This window comes from Bombina bombina, chromosome 11, assembly GCF_027579735.1.
Source record: "Bombina bombina isolate aBomBom1 chromosome 11, aBomBom1.pri, whole genome shotgun sequence".
NCBI classification, from domain to species: Eukaryota; Metazoa; Chordata; class Amphibia; order Anura; family Bombinatoridae; genus Bombina; species Bombina bombina.
The window spans coordinates 59,087,962-59,112,961 of NC_069509.1; the positions used below are offsets into that span (position 1 = coordinate 59,087,962).

The 25,000-nt window shown below is 39.3% G+C and overlaps 1 protein-coding gene across 2 annotated transcripts in view; it reads right to left on the reverse strand.

Moving 5' to 3' along the window:
- Nucleotides 1-25,000, reverse strand: part of RAB26 (RAB26, member RAS oncogene family) — a 509,833-nt gene that overhangs the window by 451,280 nt on the left and 33,553 nt on the right. The window contains exons 1-2 of one of the 2 annotated variants that reach the window (XM_053694655.1): nt 24,307-24,377; nt 4,793-4,903 (exon numbers count right to left, since the gene is read on the reverse strand). In XM_053694655.1, coding sequence (XP_053550630.1) covers nt 4,793-4,900 — 108 coding nt within the window. In that variant the 5' untranslated portion in view covers nt 4,901-4,903; nt 24,307-24,377. Of the gene's footprint in view, nt 1-4,792; nt 4,904-24,306; nt 24,378-25,000 lie in introns of those variants that run through there. The other variant, XM_053694654.1, reaches the window with a different exon arrangement.

The following is a 25,000-nucleotide window of genomic DNA, read 5'->3' on the forward strand; positions in this document are numbered from 1 at the left end:
ACTTGATAACAAAGTACAAAAACGTTTTAAAATAAAACCGTTACTGTCACTTTAAATTTTAAACTGAACACACTTTATTACTGCAATTGCGAAAAAACATGAAGGAATTGTTCAAAATTTATCAAATTTTCACCACAGTGTCTTAAAGCCTTAAAAGTATTGCACACCAAATTTGGAAGCTTTAACCCTTAAAATAAAGGAACCGGAGCCGTTTTAAACTTTAACCCCTTTACAGTCCCTGGTATCTGCTTTGCTGAGACCCAACCAAGCCCAAAGGGGAATACGATACCAAATGACGCCTTCAGAAAGTCTTTTCTAAGTATCAGAGCTCCTCTCACATGCGACTGCATGCCATGCCTCTCAAAAACAAGTGCGCCACACCGGCGCGAAAATGAGGCTCTGCTTATGCTTTGGGAAAGCCCCTAAGAATAAGGTGTCTAATACAGTGCCTGCCGATATTATTATATCAAAATACCCAGATAAAATGATTCCTCAAGGCTAAATATGTGTTAATAATGAATCGATTTAGCCCAGAAAAAGTCTACAGTCTTAATAAGCCCTTGTGAAGCCCTTATTTACGATCGTAATAAACATGGCTTACCGGATCCCATAGGGAAAATGACAGCTTCCAGCATTACATCGTCTTGTTAGAATGTGTCATACCTCAAGCAGCAAGAGACTGCACACTGTTCCCCCAACTGAAGTTAATTGCTCTCAACAGTCCTGTGTGGAACAGCCATGGATTTTAGTTACGGTTGCTAAAATCATTTTCCTCATACAAACAGAAATCTTCATCTCTTTTCTGTTTCTGAGTAAATAGTACATACCAGCACTATTTCAAAATAACAAACTCTTGATTGAATAATAAAAACTACAGTTAAACACTAAAAAACTCTAAGCCATCTCCGTGGAGATGTTGCCTGTACAACGGCAAAGAGAATGACTGGGGTAGGCGGAGCCTAGGAGGGATCATGTGACCAGCTTTGCTGGGCTCTTTGCCATTTCCTGTTGGGGAAGAGAATATCCCACAAGTAAGGATGACGCCGTGGACCGGACACACCTATGTTGGAGAAACATGGCTCATAGTGTATGGAAAGTGTATGGAATTATTTTTTACAAATATGGTGACAGTGTTTCCAAGATGGACGTCATAGTGTGGTCATATAGAAGAACCTTCCACTATATTTGTACAGTAAGGTTGTGCAAGTGCTTATCGTCTGGTGTGCACTAAGGAGAAAGGCCAACTCTCAATCACAGAGATGCACTTTTTCTTGCTCCCATGTAGCTGCTGGCTAAGCTTCTGCTGATTTCAAACAACCGTAAAAGACCCTACTGAAATGAGGCAGAGGGGCACATCACAGCATTTGCCCTGCGTCCCAGGAAGGTTAAGTTAGACCCCTGCAAGTTATCATTGGACAGTTATTCCTTAAAGTGACACTGAACCCAATTTTTTTCTTTTGTGATTCAGATAGAACATGCAATTTTAAGCAACTTTCTAATTTACTCCTATTATCAAATGTTCTTCATTCTCTTACTATCTTTATTTGAAAAGTAAGAATGTACGTTTGGATGCCGGCCCATTTTTGGTGAACAAACTGGGTTGTCTTTGCTGATTGAACAGCACCAATAAACAAGTGCTGTCCATGGTCTGAACCAAAAATTGGCTGGCTCCTTAGCTTAGATGCCTTCTTTTCAAATAAAGATAGCAAGAGAACAAAGAAAATTGATAATAGGAGTACATAAGAAAGTTGCTTAAAATGTCATGCTCTATCTGAATCACGAAAGAAAAAATTTGGGTTCAGTGTCCCTTTAAATGCCAAAAATCTACTTTAATTCATTATCTCTCCAAAAAAATCCAAAAATAAAATCCAGTATAGGGAATAAATAAGCAGAGTTGTAAATATTCTTTTATTAAAATGTTACATTTCCAAATATATACATAATGTAAGAAAAATATACTGCAAATAAGGAGGCTTCAGCTTGTTTATGAATCCAGTTTCACACCAAATTGATGCAACCACACCTTATGTAGAACATAAATACACAGAGGTGATGCTGTGTATGGGACTTCACTGCTAATATTGTCCAAAAACCCAATACACAAAGAACCAAAATTAGGGAAAACCCAATTTGTTTAAAAAAAAAGAAACTGCTAAGTGTTTGCACAAGTCACATATAGGGCTAGATTTATCAAAGGCTAGGCGAACTCTGTATGTGCTTCGCCCGTAACTGCACCCCAGCTCACCTCCAGAGAAGCGTACATGTGCGCCTGAATTCATAAAAAAAATAGACGTAACTTTGCGCAGGCAAGCTGGGGCGTAATAATGATGAATCTCACCTGTCGGAAAAAGCATTTACTCCCTTTTTACGCCCTATTTATAACAGTACATCCCTATCATTTTTTATGCCGCCATGTTTTGAGTATTAAAAAAACGTTTTTTAGGTAACTATTTAGCTTATATTTATATTATATAATGTTTCTGTGCTCTTTTTGCCATATGTTGATAATTTAAGATCGCAAAAAAAAATATATCAATATATCGATATAATATATAACTGTTGGTACCCATATGCACCTGTGGAAGTGCAAATTTCTGGCAATAACAATATCTTCTTGGCGCGGAGCCTTTGAAAAATTAGTTAAAAGAAGAAAGTCCTGCATCACAAGATGTAAAAGCATGTATTATAATGGTGTTCGCCTCAGTCAGTATGGCGAAATATACAACACCCAATCGAAGCCGAAATTTCAGTTCCCTATCAGCGCAAAGCAATGATAAATAAGAAACTGGGCGTATTTGTAGGTCGGGCTGTTAAACTACGCCTATTAATAATGTATATTGTTGCACTCGGGAGCACGCCCGTGCGCCTAGGCGAATGCAAGCGGGGTGCGAAGAAGTTTTCTTCAGATTTGCGCAATTATAGGTGCAGAGTGCTGTGATGAATATGACGATCAGTTCGTATGCGCTATTTTGGACGGAATTATAGGAGAATGGCTTTGATACATCTAGCCCATAATGTGGTATAACAGGTCTCGCTGCATCATATACATTTTCTCAGACGATAAAACATAAATAACCAAGTTGTACCGTATCATTCAGTCCCAATGCTTACTAGTCAGTAAGATAACTGGAAAGAAATACCAGTGATCTAAGAAAGTTACTATAAATAACTGGGTTATAAAAGGAAGCCTGGTATCTCTTTACTTTATTTTGAAGTCATGTGATATGGATCTCAAGCCATTACCCAGAGGCCAATTATAATTTGATCTAAAAGGGAGAATGGATTAGTTAAATGGACACAAAACAAAAATTTTTCCTTTCATGATTCAGAAAGAAAAGCAATTTTAAGAAACTTTCTAATTTACTCCTAATTTAGCAGATGTTACCCAGGTGCTGAACCAAAAATGAGACGGCTCCTATGCTTACATTCCTGCTTTTTCAAATAAAGATACCAAGAGAACAAATAAGAAAATATAATAGGAGTAAATTAGAAAGTTGCTTAACATTGCATGCTCTATCTGAATCATAAAAGAAACAACTTTGGGTTTTGTGTCCCTTTAAGGGTAAATTTAGTCAAAAACTGGACTTCACAAAAAGGAAATACTATGGTTCAACGTTCAAATGACACTGACTTCAAAATGAAGCTGTGTTTTAAAATGTTAATTTCCTTTTCCAGCTGAGAGCTTCTATTGCACACATTTATATCACAGTTACAGAGATTATACAGTTTAATAGAACAATAATGTATAATATACAATGGCCTCTATTTAACAAAGTCTGGCGGACCTGATCCGACAGTGCAGATCAGGTCCGCCAGACCTCGCTGAATACGGACAGCAATACGCTCTCCGTATTCAGCATTGCACCATCAGCTCACAAGATCTGCTGGTGCAACGCCGCCCCCTGCAGACTCGCGGCCAATCGGCCGCCAGCAGGGGGTGTCAATCAACCCGATCGTACTCGATCGGGTTGAATTCCGGCGATGTCTGCCCGCGGACAGGTTATGGAGCAGCGGTCTTTGTGACCGCTGCTTCATAACTGCCGTTTCTGGTGAGTCTGCAGGCTCGCCAGAAACACGGGGCATCAAGCTCCATTCGGAGCTTTATAGATAGGCCCCAATGTATGTAATGTATAAAATATATAATAGTGTAGATTAAAAAGGTTTAAGGAAAATACATTTCAAAGGACATCCCTCTTACAGAGTTTTCAGGTTAGTTTTGTATAGAGCATGTAATGTAAATTCTGTTTGGTGCCGTTTTGTTTTTGTTTTGAGACAATATTTTATTCATTCAGTTGTCAGCTGTACATTTGAGAATCAGCAGACGGTACTGATGAATCAATGCCTGAGGCACACATGTAACACACTTAACCAGGGCTATCCCTTTATAATCGAGTGGGAATCCTTTGCTGAAAATGACTCCATCATGCAGCGTTTCAGAGTAGCGATAAATACTAATATCCAACAAGAGACGTAGACCCACTCCTGCAGTTCTGTAAAACTCTTACAGGGTTACTACGGTAACTTAGTAGCGCACTGACTAAGCCCCAAACCGACATCATTAAAGCGACTTCAGGATTCTAGAGTAACAGACGTATCCAAAATAAATCTGTTTTTTTCTTTATACTCAGTGGGTTTGCAAACAAAACTCAATACATCATAAGATTTGTCCCGCAGGTTTTTAGAGTGCAGTTTCTTTCCATACAGTAAGTTACAAGCTGTACACATTACAGTCGTGCTTCAATGTATACAGTAAGAAATACAAAAATACATAAAAATAGAGACGGTACCTTACCCGAAAATCAATTCCTACAGTGGAGATGAAGCTACCGGCAAGAAATGCTCCATCCTTAAATCTCACAAGCAAACATGTCTTCCCAACCCCAGAATCTCCCACCAGCATCACCTGAATAAAGAAAGAAAGAATTGTTAGTTTAGCTATATTAAAGGGACATGTTGAAAAGCAAGGCCATAAGCTCAGGAGTGTGCACATGTCTAGAGCACTATATGGCAGCAGCTATTCATGAATGGTATACATTTGCAAGAGCACTATATGGCAGCACTAGTTCCTGCCATATAGTGCTCCAAACATCTACATAGGTATCTTTCCAACACAGAATATCATGGGAAGAAAGCAAATTTGATAATAGAAGTTAATTGGTAAACTTTTTAAAATGTTATGCTCTGTCTGAATCACAAATGATTTGTGTTTCATATCCCTTAAAGTGCACAGACTACATATTTCCCCTGCAGCCTCAAACAATATTATTGGGCCTAGATTTGGAGTTTGGCGGTAGAAGGGCTGTTAACGCTCCGCAGGCTTTTTTCTGGCCGCACCATAAAATTAACTCTGGTATCGAGAGTTCAATAAAATGCTGCGTTAGGCTCCAAAAAAGGAGCGTAGAGCATTTTTACCGCAAATGCAACTCTCGATACCAGCGGTGCTTACGTACGCGGCCAGCCTCAAAAACGTGCTCATGCATGATTCTCCCATAGGAAACAATGGGGCTGTTTGAGCTGAAAAAAAACCTAACACCTGCAAAAAAGCAGCGTTCAGCTCCTAACGCAGCCCCATTGTTTCCTATGGGGAAACACTTCCTACGTCTACACCTAACACTCTAACATGAACCCCGAGTCTAAACACCCCTAACCTTACACTTATTAACCCCTAATCTGCCGCCCCCGCTATCGCTGACCCCTGCATATTATTATTAACCCCTAATCTGCCGCTCCGTACACCGCCGCAACCTACGTTATCCCTATGTACCCCTAATCTGCTGCCCCTAACACCGCCGACCCCTATATTATATTTATTAACCCCTAACCTGCCCCCCACAACGTCGCCGACACCTACCTACACTTATTAACCCCTAATCTGCCGAGCGGACCTGAGCGCTACTATAATAAAGTAATTAACCCCTAATCCGCCTCACTAACCCTATCATAAATAGTATTAACCCCTAATCTGCCCTCCCTAACATCGCCGACACCTAACTTCAATTATTAACCCCTAATCTGCCGACCGGACCTCACCGCTATTCTAATAAATGTATTAACCCCTAAAGCTAAGTCTAACACTAACACTAACACCCCCCTAAGTTAAATATAATTTAAATCTAACGAAATTAATTAACTCTTATTAAATAAATTATTCCTATTTAAAGATAAATACTTACCTGTAAAATACATCCTAATATAGCTACAATATAAATTATAATTACATTGTAGCTATTTTAGGATTTATATTTATTTTACAGGCAACTTTGTAATTATTTTAACCAGGTACAATAGCTATTAAATAGTTAAGAACTATTTAATAGCTTACCTAGTTAAAATAATTACAAAATTACCTGTAAAATAAATCCTAACCTAAGTTATAATTAAACCTAACACTACCCTATCAATAAATTAATTAAATAAACTACCTACAATTACCTACAATTAACCTAACACTACACTATCAATAAATAAATTAAATACAATTGCTACAAATAACTACAATTACATAAACTAACTAAAGTACAAAAAATAAAAAAGAACTAAGTTACAAAAAATAAAAAAATATTTACAAACATAAGAAAAATATTACAACAATTTTAAACTAATTACACCTACTCTAAGCCCCCTAATAAAATAACAAAGACCCCCAAAATAAAAAAATGCCCTACCCTATTCTAAATTAATAAATTTAAAAGCTCTTTTACCTTACCAGCCCTGAACAGGGCCCTTTGCGGGGCATGCCCCAAGAAAATCAGCTCTTTTGCCTGTAAAAAAAAACATACAATACCCCCCCCAACATTACAACCCACCACCCACATACCCCTAATCTAACCCAAACCCCCCTTAAATAAACCTAACACTAAGCCCCTGAAGATCTTCCTACCTTGTCTTCACCATCCAGGTATCACCGATCCGTCCTGGCATCCGGTGCTGAAGAGGTCCAGAAGAGGGTCCAAAGTCTTCCTCCTATCCGGCAAGAAGAGGACATCCGGACCGGCAAACATCTTCTCCAAGTGGCATCTTCGATCTTCTTCCATCCGGTGCGGAGCGGGTCCATCTTGAAGCAGCCGACGCGGATCCATCCTCTTCTTCCGTTGTCTCCCGACGAATGACGGTTCCTTTAAGGGACGTCATCCAAGATGGCGTCCCTTGAATTCCGATTGGCTGATAGGATTCTATCAGCCAATCGGAATTAAGGTAGGAATATTCTGATTGGCTGATGGAATCAGCCAATCAGAATCAAGTTCAATCCGATTGGCTGATCCGATCAGCCAATCAGATTGAGCTTGCATTCTATTGGCTGTTCCGATCAGCCAATAGAATGCGAGCTCAATCTGATTGGCTGATTGGATCAGCCAATAGGATTGAACTTGATTCTGATTGGCTGATTCCATCAGCCAATCAGAATATTCCTACCTTAATTCCGATTGGCTGATAGAATCCTATCAGCCAATCGGAATTCAAGGGACGCCATCTTGGATGACGTCCCTTAAAGGAACCGTCATTCGTCGGGAGACAACGGAAGAAGAGGATGGATCCGCGTCGGCTGCTTCAAGATGGACCCGCTCCGCACCGGATGCAAGAAGATCGAAGATGCCGCTTGGAGAAGATGTTTGCCGGTCCGGATGTCCTCTTCTTGCCGGATAGGAGGAAGACTTTGGAGCCTCTTCTGGACCTCTTCAGCACCGGATGCCAGGACGGATCGGTGATACCTGGATGGTGAAGACAAGGTAGGAAGATCTTCAGGGGCTTAGTGTTAGGTTTATTTAAGGGGGATTTGGGTTAGATTAGGGGTATGTGGGTGGTGGGTTGTAATGTTGGGGGGGGGTATTGTATGTTTTTTTTTACAGGCAAAAGAGCTGATTTTCTTGGGGCATGCCCCGCAAAGGGCCCTGTTCAGGGCTGGTAAGGTAAAAGAGCTTTGACATTTATTAATTTAGAATAGGGTAGGGAATTTTTTATTTTGGGGGTCTTTGTTATTTTATTAGGGGGCTTAGAGTAGGTGTAATTAGTTTAAAATTGTTGTAATATTTTTCTTATGTTTGTAAATATTTTTTTATTTTTTGTAACTTAGTTCTTTTTTATTTTTTGTACTTTAGTTAGTTTATGTAATTGTAGTTATTTGTAGCAATTGTATTTAATTTATTTATTGATAGTGTAGTGTTAGGTTAATTGTAGGTAATTGTAGGTAGTTTATTTAATTAATTTATTGATAGGGTAGTGTTAGGTTTAATTATAACTTAGGTTAGGATTTATTTTACAGGTAAATTTGTTATTATTTTAACTAGGTAACTATTAAATAGTTCTTAACTATTTAATAGCTATTGTACCTGGTTAAAATAATTACAAAGTTGCCTGTAAAATAAATATTAATCCTAAAATAGCTATAATATAATTATAAATTATATTGTAGCTATATTAGGATTTATTTTACAGGTAAGTATTTAGCTTTAAATAGGAATAAGTTATTTAATAAGAGTTAATTTATTTCGTTAGATTTAAATTATATTTAAGTTAGGGGGGTGTTAGTGTTAGACTTAGCTTTAGGGGTTAATACATTTATTAGAATAGCGGTGAGGTCCGGTCGGCAGATTAGGGGTTAATAATTGAAGTTAGGTGTCGGCGATGTTAGGGAGGGCAGATTAGAGGTTAATACTATTTATGATAGGGTTAGTGAGGCGGGTTAGGGGTTAATAACTTTATTATAGTAGCGGTGCGGTCCGCTCGGCAGATTAGGGGTTAATAAGTGTAGGCAGGTGTCGGCGACGTTGAGGGGGGCAGATTAGGGGTTAATAAATATAATATAGGGGTCGGCGGTGTTAGGGGCAGCAGATTAGGGGTACATAAGGATAACGTAGGTGGCGGCGCTTTGCGGTCGGCAGATTAGGGGTTAATTATTGTAAGTAGCTGGCGGCGACGTTGTGGGGGGCAGGTTAGGGGTTAATAAATGTAATACAGGGGTCGGCGGGGTTAGGGGCAGCAGATTAGGGGTACATAAGTATAACGTAGGTGGCGGTCGGCAGATTAGGGGTTAAAAATTTTTAATCGAGTGGCGGCGATGTGGGGGGACCTCGGTTTAGGGGTACATAGGTAGTTTATGGGTGTTAGTGTACTTTAGAGCACAGTAGTTAAGAGCTTTATGAACCGGCGTTAGCCCAGAAAGCTCTTAACTCCTGCTTTTTTCAGGCGGCTGGAGTTTTGTCGTTAGAGCTCTAACGCTCACTTCAGAAACGACTCTAAATACCGGAGTTAGAAAGATCCCATTGAAAAGATAGGATACGCAATTGACGTAAGGGGATCTGCGGTATGGAAAAGTCGCGGCTGAAAAGTGAGCGTTAGACCCTTTAATCACTGACTCCAAATACCGGCGGTAGCCTAAAACCAGCGTTAGGAGCCTCTAACGCTGGTTTTCACGGCTACCGCCAAACTCTAAATCTAGCCGTTAGTAATTAAAGGGACACTGAACCAAAAAATTTTCTTTTGTGATTCAGATAGAGCATGCAATTTTAAGCAACTTTCTAATGTACTCCTATTATCAAATTTTCTTCATGCTCTTGGTATCTTTATTTGAAAAGCAAGAATGTAAGTTTAGATTCCGGCCCATTTTTGGTTCACAACCTGGGTTGTTCTTTCGGGCTGGTGGATAAATGCACCCACCAATAAACAAGCGCTGTCCAGGGTACTGAACCAAAAACTGTCTGGCTCCTTAGCTTAGATGCCTTCTTTTTCAAATAAAGATAGCAAAAGAATGAAGAAAAAATGATAATAGGAGTAAATTAGAAAGTTGCTTAAAATTGCATGCTCTATCTGAATCGTGAAAGAAAAATTTTGGGTTCAGTGTCCCTTTAACGTTTATGTGTTATATGTTTGGTTGGTTAAAGGGACGCTAAAGTCAAAATTAAACTTTCCTAATTCAAGGGACATGAAACACGAAATTGTTCTTTCATTATTAAGACAGAGCATACAATAAAAAAATAAACATTTTCAGTTTACTTCTATTATCAAGTTTCAATCATTGTCATGTTATCCTTTATTGAAGAGATATCTATATAGGTAGAGGGCGTACATTTAAAGGGACACTCAAGTGAAACTAAACTTTTATGAGTCAGATAGAGCAGCAGTTTTAAGACACCTTCCAATTTACTTCCATTATCAAATTTTGCACAGTTTTTTTATATTTACACTTTCTAGGGAACAAAATCCTACTGAGCATGTGCACAGCTCACAGGGTATATGTATACTAGTCTTTGATTGGCTGATGTCTGTCACATGATACAGGGGGCCGGAAAATGGGAGAAAATAAAAACAGAATTTATGCTTACCTGATAAATTACTTTCTCCAACGGTGTGTCCGGTCCACGGCGTCATCCTTACTTGTGGGATATTCTCTTCCCCAATAGGAAATGGCAAAGAGTCCCAGCAAAGCGGGTCACATGATCCCTCCTAGGCTCCGCCCACCCCAGTCATTCGACCGACGGACAGGAGGAAATATATATAGGAGAAATCATATGATACCGTGGTGACTGTAGTTAGAGAAAATAATTCATCAGACCTGATTAAAAAAAACCAGGGCGGGCCGTGGACCGGACACACCGTTGGAGAAAGTAATTTATCAGGTAAGCATAAATTCTGTTTTCTCCAACATTGGTGTGTCCGGTCCACGGCGTCATCCTTACTTGTGGGAACCAATACCAAAGATTTAGGACACGGATGAAGGGAGGGAGCAAATCAGGTCACCTAAACGGAAGGCACCACAGCTTGCAAAACCTTTCTCCCAAAAATAGCCTCCGAAGAAGCAAAAGTATCAAATTTGTAAAATTTGGCAAAAGTGTGCAGTGAAGACCAAGTCGCTGCCTTACATATCTGATCAACAGAAGCCTTGTTCTTGAAGGCCCATGTGGAAGCCACAGCCCTAGTGGAGTGAGCTGTGATTCGTTCAGGAGGCTGCCGTCCGGCAGTCTCATAAGCCAAACGGATAATGTTTTTAAGCCAAAGGGAAAGAGAGGTGGAAGTCGCTTTTTGACCTCTCCTTTTACCAGAATAAACAACAAACAAGGATGATGTTTGTCTGAAATCTTTAGTAGCCTCTAAATAGAATTTTAGAGCACGGACAACGTCCAAATTGTGTAACAAACGCTCCTTCTTTGAAACTGGATTCGGACACAAAGAAGGTACAACTATCTCCTGGTTAATATTTTTGTTAAAAACAACTTTAGGAAGAAAACCAGGCTTAGTACGCAAAACCACCTTATCTGCATGGAACACCAGATAAGGAGGAGAACACTGCAGAGCAGATAACTCTGAAACTCTTCTAGCAGAAGAGATTGCAACCAAAAACAAAACTTTCCAAGATAGTAACTTAATATCTACGGAATGTTAGGGTTCAAACGGAACCCCTTGAAGAACTGAAAGAACTAGATTTAAACTCCAGGGAGGAGTCAAAGGTCTGTAAACAGGCTTGATCCTAACCAGAGCCTGAACAAATGCTTGAACATCTGGCATAGCTGCCAGTCGTTTGTGTAGTAAGACAGATAAAGCAGAAATCTGTCCCTTTAGAGAACTTGCAGATAATCCTTTCTCCAAACCTTCTTGTAGAAAGGATAGAATCTTAGGAATCTTTATCTTGTTCCATGGCAATCCTTTGGATTCACACCAACAGATATATTTTTTCCATATTTTATGGTAAATTTTTCTAGTTACAGGCTTTCTAGCCTGAATCAGAGTATCTATTACAGAATCTGAAAACCCACGCTTTGATAAAATCAAGCGTTCAATCTCCAAGCCGTCAGCTGGAGGGAAACAAGATTCGGATGTTCGAATGGACCTTGAACAAGAAGGTCCTGTCTCAAAGGTAGCTTCCATGGTGGAGCCGATGACATATTCACCAGGTTTGCATACCAAGTCCTGCGTGGCCACGCAGGAGCTATCAAGATCACCGAAGCCCTCTCCTGATTGATCCTGGCTACCAGCCTGGGAATGAGAGGAAACGGGGGGAATACATAAGCTAGGTTGAAGGTCCAAGGTGCTACTAGTGCATCTACTAGAGTCGCCCTGTGATCCCTGGATCTGGACCCATAGCAAGGAACCTTGAAGTTCTGACGAGACGCCATCAGATCCATGTCTGGAATGCCCCATAATTGAGTTATTTGGGCAAAGATTTCCGGATGGAGTTCCCACTCCCCCGGATGGAATGTCTGACAACTCAGAAAATCCGCTTCCCAATTTTCCACTCCTGGGATGTGGATCGCAGACAAGTGGCAGGAGTGATCCTCCGCCCATTGAATTATTTTGGTCACTTCTTCCATCGCCAGGGAACTCCTTGTTCCCCCCTGATGATTGATATATGCAACAGTCGTCATGTTGTCTGATTGAAACCTTATGAATTTGGCCTTTGCTAGTTGAGGCCAAGCTTTGAGAGCATTGAATATCGCTCTCAGTTCCAGAATGTTTATCGGGAGAAGAGATTCTTCCCGAGACCATAGACCCTGAGCTTTCAGGGGTTTCCAGACCGCGCCCCAGCCCACCAGGCTGGCGTCGGTCGTGACAATGACCCACTCTGGTCTGCGGAAGCTCATTCCCTGTGACAGATTGTCCAGGGTCAGCCACCAATGGAGTGAATCTCTGGTCTTTTGATCTACTTGAATCGTCGGAGACAAGTCTGTATAATCCCCATTCCACTGTCTGAGCATGCACAGTTGTAATGGTCTTAGATGAATTCGTGCAAAAGGAACTATGTCCATTGTTGCAACCATCAATCCTATTACTTCCATGCACTGCGCTATGGAAGGACGAAGAACAGAATGAAGTACTTGACAAGAGCTTAGAATTTTTGATTTTCTGACCTCTGTCAGAAAAATCCTCATTTCTAAGGAATCTATTATTGTTCCCAAGAAGGGAACTCTTGTTGACGGGGACAGAGAACTTTTTTCTTTGTTCACCTTCCATCCGTGAGATCTGAGAAAGGCTAGGACGATGTCCGTATGAGCCTTTGCTTTTGACAGAGACGACGCTTGAATCAGGATGTCGTCCAAGTAAGGTACTACTGCAATGCCCCTTGGTCTTAGAACCGCTAGAAGGGACCCTAGTACCTTTGTGAAAATCCTAGTAATCTTTGTGCCACAAACTGGTAATGCTTGTCCAGAAAAGCGAACCTTAGGAACTGATGATGTTCCTTGTGGATAGGAATATGTAGGTACGCATCCTTTAAATCCACGGTAGTCATAAATTGATTTTCCTGGATAGTAGGTAGGATCGTTCGAATAGTTTCCATTTTGAACGATGGTACCCTGAGAAATTTGTTTAGGATCTTGAGATCCAAAATTGGTCTGAATGTTCCCTCTTTTTTGGGAACTATGAACAGGTTGGAATAAAAACCCATCCCTTGTTCTCTTATTGGAACTGGATGAATCACTCCCATCTTTAACAGGTCTTCTACACAATGTAAGAATGCCTGTCTTTTTATTTGGTTTGAAGATAATTGAGACCTGTGGAACCTTCCCCTTGGGGGTAGTTCCTTGAAATCCAGGAGATAACCTTGAGAAACTATTTCTAGCGCCCAAGGATCCTGAACATCTCTTGCCCAAGCCTGAGCAAAGAGAGAAAGTCTGCCCCCCACCAGATCCGGTCCCGGATCGGGGGCTATCCCTTCATGCTGTTTTGGTAGCAGTGGTAGGCTTCTTGGCCTGCTTACCCTTTTTCCAGCCTTGCATTGGTTTCCAGGCTGGTTTGGGTTGTGAAGTATTACCCTCTTGCTTAGAGGATGTAGAATTAGAGGCTGGTCCGTTTCTGCGAAAGGGACGAAAATTAGGCTTATTTTTAGCCTTAAAAGACCTATCCTGTGGGAGGGCGTGGCCCTTTCCCCCAGTGATGTCTGAAATAATCTCTTTCAAATCAGGTCCAAATAATGTTTTACCCTTGAAAGGAATGTTAAGCAATTTTGTCTTAGAAGACACATCCGCTGACCAAGACTTTAGCCAAAGCGCTCTGCGCACCACAATAGCAAACCCTGAATTTTTCGCCGCTAATCTAGCTAATTGCAAAGCGGCATCTAAAATAAAAGAGTTAGCCAATTTAAGTGCTTGAACTCTGTCCATAACCTCCTCATACGAAGATTCTTTATTGAGCGACTTTTCTAGTTCCTCGAACCAGAAACACGCTGCCGTAGTGACAGGAACAATGCATGAAATTGGTTGTAGAAGGTAACCTTGCTGAACAAAAATCTTTTTAAGCAAACCCTCTAATTTTTTATCCATAGGATCTTTGAAAGCACAACTATCTTCGATAGGAATAGTAGTGCGTTTGTTTAGAGTAGAAACCGCCCCCTCGACCTTGGGGACTGTCTGCCATAAGTCCTTTCTGGGGTCGACTATAGGAAATAATTTCTTAAATATAGGGGGGGGGGGACAAAAGGTATGCCGGGCCTTTCCCACTCTTTATTTACTATGTCCGCTACCCGCTTGGGTATAGGAAAAGCGTCGGGGGGCACCGGAACCTCTAGGAACTTGTCCATCTTACATAACTTCTCTGGAATGACCAAATTGTCACAATCATCCAGAGTAGATAATACCTCCTTAAGCAGTGCGCGGAGATGTTCTAATTTAAATTTAAATGTCACAACATCAGGTTCAGCTTGATGAGAAATCTTTCCTGAATCTGAAATTTCTCCCTCAGACAAAACCTCCCTCATGGCCCCTTCAGATTGGTGTGAGGGTATGACAGAACAATTATCATCAGCGTCCTCTTGCTCTTCAGTGTTTAAAACAGAGCAATCGCGCTTTCTCTGATAAGTAGGCATTTTGGATAAAAGATTTGCTATAGAGTTATCCATTACAGCCGTTAATTGTTGCATGGTAATAAGTATTGGCGCACTAGATGTACTAGGGGCCTCCTGTGTGGGCATAACTGGTGTAGACACAGTAGGGGATGATGTAGTATCATGTTTACTTCCCTCATTTGAGGAATCATCTTGGGCAATATCATTATCTGTGGCATTACTGTCCTTACTTTGTTTGGACACTATGGCACAATTATCACATAAATTTAAATGGGGAGACACATTGGCTTTCATACATATAGAACATAGCTTATTTGATGGTACAGACATGTTAAACAGGCTTAAACTTGTCAACAAAGCACAAAAAACGTTTTAAAATAAAACCGTTACTGTCACTTTAAATTTCAAACTGAAAACACTTTATTACTGAATATGTGAAAAAGTATGAAGGAATTGTTCAAAATTCACCAAAATTTCACCACAGTGTCTTAAAGCATTAAAAGTATTGCACACCAAATTTCAGAGCTTTAACCCTTAAAATAACGAAACCGGAGCCGTTTTTACATTTAACCCCTATACAGTCCCAGCTATATAACTAGAAAAGGCCCCCATCTGAAAAAGGTGTCCAACACAGTGCCTGCCGTTTTTCTAAACAATCCCCAAGATTATAATAACCATTATTAGTTAGAATCTGCATAATATGCCTAGTAAAGCAATCGTTTTAGCCCAGAAAAATGTCTACCAGTTTTTTAAGCCCTTTTTGAAGCCCTTTACTCTTTTATGTTTAACTAAGAAAAATGGCTTACCGGTCTCCATGAGGGGAAATGACAGCCTTCCAGCATTACATGGTCTTGTTAGAAATATGGCTAGTCATACCTTAAGCAGAAAGGTCTGCTAACTGTTTCCCCCAACTGAAGTTACTTCATCTCAACAGTCCTGTGTGGAAACAGCAATCGATTTTAGTAACTGTCTGCTAAAATCATCTTCCTCTTACAAACAGAAATCTTCATCCTTTTTCTGTTTCAGAGTAAATAGTACATACCAGCACTATTTTAAAATAACAAACACTTGATAGAAGAATAAAAACTACATTTAAACACCAAAAAAACTCTTAACCATCTCCGTGGAGATGTTGCCTGTGCAACGGCAAAGAGAATGACTGGGGTGGGCGGAGCCTAGGAGGGATCATGTGACCAGCTTTGCTGGGACTCTTTGCCATTTCCTGTTGGGGAAGAGAATATCCCACAAGTAAGGATGACGCCGTGGACCGGACACACCAATGTTGGAGAAAAAAAATTGTCAGAAAAAAAAAGTAGGTGTTAAATCATTGTCTTTTTATTATGCACTTGTTAATTATACAATTCTACTGCATTGAGTTGTCCTTTAAAGGGTCACAAGTCAAAATTAAATTTTCATGATTCAGAAACAAAATATACTTCTGTTAACAAAATGTGCACAGTATTTTTATATTTAAACTTTCTGAGTCATCAGCTCCTACTGAGCATGTGCAAGAAGTCACAGAATATACATATATGCATTTGTGATTGGCGGATGGCTGTCACATGGTACGTGTATGCATTTGTGATTGGCTGATGGCTGTCACATGGTACGTGTATGCATTTGTGATTGGCTGATGGCTGTCACATGATACAGAAGGAGTGGAAATAGACATAACTTTGAAATCTGTCCCCCCAAAAATCTACTATTTATTTGAAGTTCAGACTAAGTGCTATTGCATTGTATTGTTATCATGCATGTGTTGTTTATGCAAATATACTGTGTTTTCTGGTCCTTTAAGTCAGAAAAAAAAATCCAATTTACTTTCATTATCAAATTGTGCACACTCATTTTATATACACATTTTTTTGAGGAATCAGCCCCTACATAGCATGTGCAAGGGCTCACACTGTGTTCGTATACTGGTCCTTTAATGGGATATTGAACTCAAAATGTAATCCCCATAAAATGGAAAAATGAAAGGGTCATGAAAGCCAAATTTTTTCTTTCATGAATTAGAAAGCGCATGCAATTTCAAACAACTTTCAGATTTACTTCTATTATCTAATTTGCTTAATTCTCTTGATATCTTTGTTTAAAAGCATATCTAAATAGGCTCAGGAGCTGCTGATTGGTGGCTGCACATAGATGCTTCGTGTGATTGGCTTACCCATATGCATTGTTATTTCTTTAACAAAGGATATCTAAATAATGAAGCAAATGAGATAATAGAAGTAAATTGGAAGGTTGTTTAAATATGTATTCTCGATCTGAATAATGAAGAAAAAAATTGGGTTTCATGTCCCTTTAAGGAAATTAAACAATACATTTAAACATACATTTATTATTTATTTTGCCTGCTTTTTCTGTAAAATACCTCTAAAAATTGTGATGTTCTATTTCCTCCCAGAGAGACTAGAGTTCCCCATCATACAAGTATGGCAAAATGTACCTGAGCAAACAATATTCTACACTGTGATTGGTTAACACAGAGCATAAGCTCATTTGCATTGGTCTCTAATTGGCTACAGCAAAGGAGAACGGGTATCCCATGAGATGCTCTTGTATTGCAAAATCTGGTAAACAGTGATAAAAAAAATATTTTATGACACTTTTTTGGATAAGATAATGTGCAATGAAGTGCTCACTTGGGGCGCGATCCGATATAGATCGCAGTTTGCGGCGCAAGCGAGGGAATCGGCGTCGCCCGCAGTTTCAGCTCGCAACTCGAGCTATCCCATATAAGTCGCCGTCAGATGCTAACGTGCCGTAAGTCTCACAAACCAGCGATGTCCAGAAATCTGCGCAAGTACAAATTTCTGGCGTCGCCAGTGACTTGCGGCACGTTAGAAACTGCCGGCGCCTATAAAACCTGACTAAAGTCTAAAACACCCGCACTGTCTAACACGCCTCCCTAACATAGCCCGCACTGTCTAACACGCCTCCCTAACATAGCCCGACAAGTCTAACACGCCTTCCTAACATAGCCCGACACGTCTAACCCTCTATCCGCTATCCCCCCTCAATCAGCCAATCAGATTGAGCTCGCATTCTATTGGCTGTTCCGATCAGCCAATAGAATGCGAGCTCAATCTGATTGGCTGATTGGATCAGCCAATCGGATTGAACTTGAATCTGATTGGCTGATTCAATCAGCCAATCAGATTTTTTTAACTTAATTCCGATTGGCTGATAGAATCCTATCAGCCAATCGGAATTCGGCGGACGCCATCTTGGATGACGTCATTTAAAGGTACCTCATTCGTCGTTCAGTCGTCGGCCTGGATGGATGCTCCGCGGCGGCGGAGCGAAGAAAGAAGATTGAAGATGCCGCCGGAAGAATGAAGACTTTGCTGCCGCTTGGAGGAAGACGTCGCCGGAGGAAGAATTCTTCTTTGCCGCTTGGAGGAAGACATCGCCGGAGGAAGAATTCTTCTTTGCCGCTTGGAGGAAGACATCGCCCGGATCGGATCAGGAGTTCGGCCCGGTGTGGTGAAGACAAGGTAGGGAGATCTTCAGGGGGGTAGTGTTAAGCTTTTTTAAGGGGGGTTTGGGTGGTTTTAGGTTTTAGAATAGGGGTATGTGGGTGGTGGGTTGTAATGGGGGGGGGGGGATTGTATTTGTTGTATGCAAAAGAGCTGAATTCTTTGGGGCATGCCCCACAAAAGGCCCTTTTAAGGGCTGGTAAGGTAAAGAGCTTTGAAATTTGTTTAATTTAGAATAGGGCAGGGAATTTTTTTTATTTTGGGGCTTTATTATTTTATTAGGGGCTTAGAATAGGTGTAATTAGCTTAAAAATCTTGTAATCTTTTTTTATTTTTTGTAATTTAGTTTAGTTAATTTAATTGTATTTTTAGATAGATGTTTGTAGTTTATTAAATTTATTGATAGTGTAGGTGTATTTGTAACTTAGGTTAGGATTTATTTTACAGGTAATTGGGTAATTATTTTAACTAGGTAGATATTAAATAGTTAATAACTATTTAATATCTATTATACCTAGTTAAAATAATTAACAATTTACCTGTAAAATAAATATTAACCCTAACATAGCTACAATGTAATTATTAATTATATTGTAGCTATCTTAGGGTTTATTTTATAGGTAAGTATTTAGATTTAAATAGGAATATTTTAGTTTATAAATGAATTAGATTAATTTAATATAAATTTAGTTAGGGGTGTTAGGGTTAGATAGAGTTAATATAGTTAATATAAATACTATAGTAACTATATTAACTATATTAACCCTAATATAATTAGGGTTAATATAGTTAATATATATAATGTAATAACTATATTAACTATAATATACTTAGGGTTAATATAGATAACATAGCTGGCGGCGGGGTAGGTAGATTAAATTAGGGGTTAATAATTTTTATATAGGTGGCGGCGGTGTAAGGGGTCAGATTACGGGATAGATAAGGTAGATGACAGCGGTGTAAGGGGTTCTAATTAGGGGATAGATAAGGTAGATGGCGGCGGTTTTAGGGGCTCACAGTAGGGGGTTAGTTTATGTAGATGGCGGCGGGGTCCGGGAGTGGCGGTTTAGGGGGTAATAACTTTATTAGGGATTTCGGGGGGGGGTGGATCTCGGTTGACAGGGAGATAGACATTGCGCATGCGTTAAGTGTTAGGTTTATTTTAGAAGATCGCGGTTGACAGGGAGATAGACATTGCGCATGCGTTAGGTGTTAGGTTTATTTTAGCAGCCAGTTTAGGAAGTTACGGGGCTCCAATAGTCAGCGTAAGGCTTCTTACGGCTGCTTTTTGTGGCGAGGTGAAAATGGAGTAAGTTTTCTCCATTTTCGCCACGTAAGTCCTTACGCTGCATATTGGATACCAAACTGCGCGGGTTTGGTATACCTGCCTATGGCCCAAAAAACTGCGGGCGACGGCAGAAATATACGGGCGTAACTTCTAGGTTACGCCGTATATGTGATACCAAACCCGCGCAAATATTGGCGTCGCCGGCTTTTGCGGGCGACGATTTATATCGGATCGACCCCTTGATGATGTATAAGATATATATATATATATATATATATATATATATATATACACACACACACATATATATATATATATACACACATATATATATATATATATATATATATACACACACACACACATATATATATATATATACACACACACACACACACACATATATATATATAAACTATCCCTTATTATCCCCAAAACCATACATATTAAAATCCCATTATCTTTGGTTCTAGACCTGGCAGGGCTAATACAGTTTTTCATCCTTCTCAAGAAATAAAATTATCAATCCTGAGTTCGGTAATAACTATTATCTATCTTCTGCCAGTAACTGATTCAGCTGAAGGTTGTACACTAATGCACTTTTGAATCCATTTGTGCAGAGATGCACTGTAAATAATACAATAATTACAATCACATACGTACCTGGTGTGAACAAGTAGAAGGATACAACATTTTAAATGAGGAGGGGGGGAATAATACTAAAATGTGAGTTCCCATTTTTTATTATTATTATTATTATTATTATTATAATTACAGTAAATTGAGAAAATGAAAAGAGAGGAAGATTAGATTGTATGAGAGGGAAATAAAGATCTGATAAAGATTGTGATATGAGTCTGCAACTTTGTGCTCCTTAGATACTGCAATGTGGGAACATTTATTTTGAACTTAAAGGTACGATCTACTTGAAAAATTTTATTCTTTAAAAATATAGATAATCCCTTTATTACCCATTCCCCAGCTTTTCATAACCAGCACTGTTATAGTAATACACTTTTTACCTCTGTGATTACCTTGTAGCTAAGCCTCTGCAGACTGCCCCTTATCTCAGTAATTGTTACAAACTTGCATTTTAGCCAATTATTGCTGTTTCATGCATAACTCCACAGGCGTGAGCACAATGTTATCTATATGGCAAATATGAGCTAGCATTGTCTAGCTGTGAAAAGATAATAAAATGCACTGAGAAAAGAGGCGTCCTGCTGGGGATTAGAAACAGTCACAGACTTAGAGGTTATAAAGTATATTAAAGGGACATGAAACCCAAAATTTATTTTGTGATTCAGATAGAGAACACAATTAAAAAAAAAGTTTCCAGTTTATTTCTATTTTTAAGTTTGCTTTGTTCTCTTATTATTCTTTGTTGAAAAGATATCTAGATAGGTAGTGTGCACGTGTCTGGAGCACTACATGACAGGAAATCATGCTGCCATCTAGGGCTCTTGCTAATGTATAACGTTGCAAAACTGCTGCCTTATACTGCAGATACGTGCACGCTCCTGAACTTACTTTCCTGCTGTTCAACAAAAGATAACAAGAAAACAAAGCAAATTTGATAATAGAACTAAACTGGAAAGTTGTTTAACATTGTATGTTCTGTCTGAATCATGAAAGAAAATGTTTGGGTTTTATGTCCCTTTCATATAACAACGTTTGTTGTGCTATGCTGGAGAATCGGAAGGAAAGGCGTTTTCTATCTCTTTTAAACAATAACAAATTTCAAGTAGACTGTCCCTTTAACCAGCCTTGTGACACAGAGAAACATAAATGATCTATTGATGCCCCAGCAGTTTATCTGCTTATAGTGAGTTTTGCATATCAGATCTATTCTTCAATGGGATGACAGACCTGCTACTTTTGTATAAAAAACAAGTAAATCTTTTACACTCTTTTCCATACAATCAACTCTCCCTTCTATAATCCTACACCCTTTTCTCTCCAATTAACCCTTAGAGAGTAAGGAAGCAACATTAGATAGTGTACAATATATAAAAACGGCTTATGAGTGCGCATGTATCTTGGGCACTATGGGCCTCACGCAGTGCCTGGAGAGAAGGGTTTGCCCGCTGCCCTGCACAAAAATATTGGACAATCTGCCTGTGACTGGGCATATTCGTAGTTGGCAGCGCCTACAGGCTCATGAATAAAAAAAGTTGAAAATAGAAAATCCTAATATAGGGTATGGCTAAGTCCAAAACGTAAAGTGTGAAAAGTTCTTGGTAATGTCCTGAGAGTAAATGAAGTGACGATCCTCAAATAGTGTCGTGATGGGATAATCAACAAACTATTAAGATGATATCCCAAAAAAGCCATTAATCCATAGTACAAAATACAAAAAGGAAAAGATTAAAAAATGTAGTATACTATAAAGAATAAAAAGGACCCAATGAAAAATAATCAAATTAAAAATAGAAAAAAATAAAAATGAACCCTGTGGGGTTACTAATAATGGAGGTGAAGGTCCGCTGTGTATTAACCTAAAAAAGAAAACAAACAGAAATGTGCAAAATCTTCTAGTGGTCTTAACCAAAAGAAGATTTGCTTACCGAATAGGGGAAAACTCAAGCCTCAGTGTCCGTTTCTAAGTCGACGCGTTTTGGCCCAACCTGGGGCCTTTATCAAGTCATGGGCAATCTCAAGGTTATAAGTCCATCTCCAGAAATCGTAATGTTCCTGTGTCCACTGTGTGCAACATTATCAAGATGTTTACAGCTCATGGGACTGTAGCTAATCTCCCTGGACGTGGACGAAAGTAAAAAATTTATCAAAGATTGCAACAAAGGATTGTTCAAATGGTGGATAAAGAACCTCAATCTACTTCCAGACCATATCAAGCTGACCTTCAGGCACAGGGTACAAATGTGTCAGCTCGCACTATACGTCGCCATCTGAATGAAAAGGGACGCTATGGTAGGAGACCCAGAAGGACCCCACTGCTGACACAGAAACATAAAAAAAAAGCTAGATTGGAGTTTGCCAAAACTTACTTGAGGAAGCCAAAATCTTTTTTAGAGAATGTGCTGTAGACAGACAAAACAAAATTACAGCTTTTTGGTAAAGCCCATCATTCTACTATTTTCAGAAAAATTAACAAGGCTTTTTAAAGAAAAGAATACAGTCCCTACAGTCTAACATGGTGGAGGTTCACTGATGTTTTGGGGTTGCTTTGCTGCTTCAGGCACTGGATGTCTTGACTGTGTGCATGGCATTATGAAATCTGAAGACTACCAAAGAATTCTGTGGTGCAATGTAGAGCCAAGTAACAGAAAGCTGGGTCTTACAGAAGGACAATGACCACACTTCAAAAAGCACCCAGAAATGGTTTAAGACAAAGCGCTGGAGAATACTGAACTGGCCAGCAATGAGTCCAGATCTCAATCCCATAGAGCACCTGTGGAGAGATCTCAAAACAGCAGTTGGGAAATCTGAGAGACCTGGAGCAGTTGACGAAAGAAGAGTGGTCCAAAATTCCAGTAGAGATGTGTAAGAAACTCATTGACTGTTACAAGAAGCAATTCATTTCAGTTAATTTTTCCAAAGTGTGTGCTACTAAATATTAAATTGAGGGTGCCAATAATTTTGTCCAGTCCATTTTTGGAGTTTTGAGTGGAATGTGTCAGATTTGGCTTTTTTTACTCCACTTTTTTTCTGTCATACCAATACAAACAAAATAAATAAACACGAGAATGCCTAAACATTTGTAATTGCAACAATTTTCTGGGCAAAGTGGTGCATTATCTGGTAGAAATGCAGGGGTGCCAATATTTTTGGCCATGACTGTATATGTTTGTTGTCATTGGCACACCAATGTCCGTAGCTAGCTCCCAGTAGTGCATTGCTGCTCCGGAGTCTACCTAGCTTTTCTATTCAACAAAGGATACCAAGAGAACAAAGCAAATTTTGTTATAGGAAAAGTACATTAGAAAGTTGTGTATAATTACATGCTCTATCTGAATCATGAAAATTTAATTTTGACTTTACTGTTCCTTTAAAGGGACAGTCAACACCCATGAAAACTTTCTACCATACCTTAGATCAACAACAAAAAAATGAGCCTACACTGCATCCCATCTTCAATAACACTAACGTTAGGTGGCTAATCTTCAATGAACATTTAGTTAACAGAGTCAGATATGGCCGCCAAACTCCTCCCCCTGTAACGTAGGAGGCTTCTTCTCCAAGTCTTCAGCCAATGAGAATCAAATCCTCAGCTAGCCGCGTTCACGGAGACACTGTTCTATTTCTAATAGCGCATTAGAAATAGAACAGTGTCCCTGTGAACGAGTATTTATTTAAAACAAGAAAGGTACGGAGGAGGAGGGGTTTGGCGGCCATATTTGCCGCTGTTAACTAAATGTTCATTGAAGATTAGCCACCTAACGTTAGTGTTATTGAAGATGGGATGCGGTGCAGGCTAATTTTGTTGTTGTTGATCTAAGGTATGGTAGAAAGTTTTCATGGGTGTTGACTGTCCCTTTAATATAGAATAAATTAGTTATCATGCTTTCCTTTCACTTTGCCTGTTTATATTTTACTTCTATGTATATATGCAAAAAAAAAAACCCACACACAACCCCACACACACACACACACACACAGAGACACACACGCCTTTTTTTTACATGTTCACCAAATCAGAGTGATATAAATCCCCAAAAACACCAGAGTTCAAAGCTTTTGCACAACAAACTTTATTGGTAAGGAAAAGGAGCTGTTAATTAGTCAGATGAACTGTCTTGACTCACACAGTCTGCTTTCTCAGCTAACGTGGTTTTATCAGGACAACTGGCCTTTATCTTCTCAACAACATTTTTTTCTCTTTGAACATCCGAGAACTAAAAAATATGTAATAACTCTAAGACTTGTGATAAGCAAAATTCACACAATTTTCCAAATCTGTTATAATATTGTAGATTGAGGGGAAAAGCCAAGTTTGTCTCTCATCAATTTTAGAGTATTTCATGCTTAAAGGGATATGATGTATTTAGACATTAAAACACTGATAACTCATTTTTGTCAATACATGTATATTCTAAATATGTTTACATTCAAAGATGTAATTCATCGACGTGCATTTAAATTTTGACCAAAATGGCCCTTAAAGGAAAGGAATGAGTTAGTGAGCTGTTATGGGGAAAGTGTGGATTCTTTTTTCACAGATACCTAGGGCTTAACATTTCTCTAGATGTCTCTGCACAGTGAACAAGGGTTTACTCTGTTAGCAGCATCTGTATGAAGGTTGTGTTTAATACCAAAAAATGCAAGTTCTTCCTGTATCGGGGGAAATAACCATGGCTCTGCAATCAAATCTGACACTGGGATGCGTTATCTGCTGCTTTGTAAGAAGTGCCTTCTGGGGATATAAGATCAAAGTGCGGTCTTAAAGACTTATGTCTTTCATGTTCATGTAATGCACTGTCCCTTTAATATTCTACCACC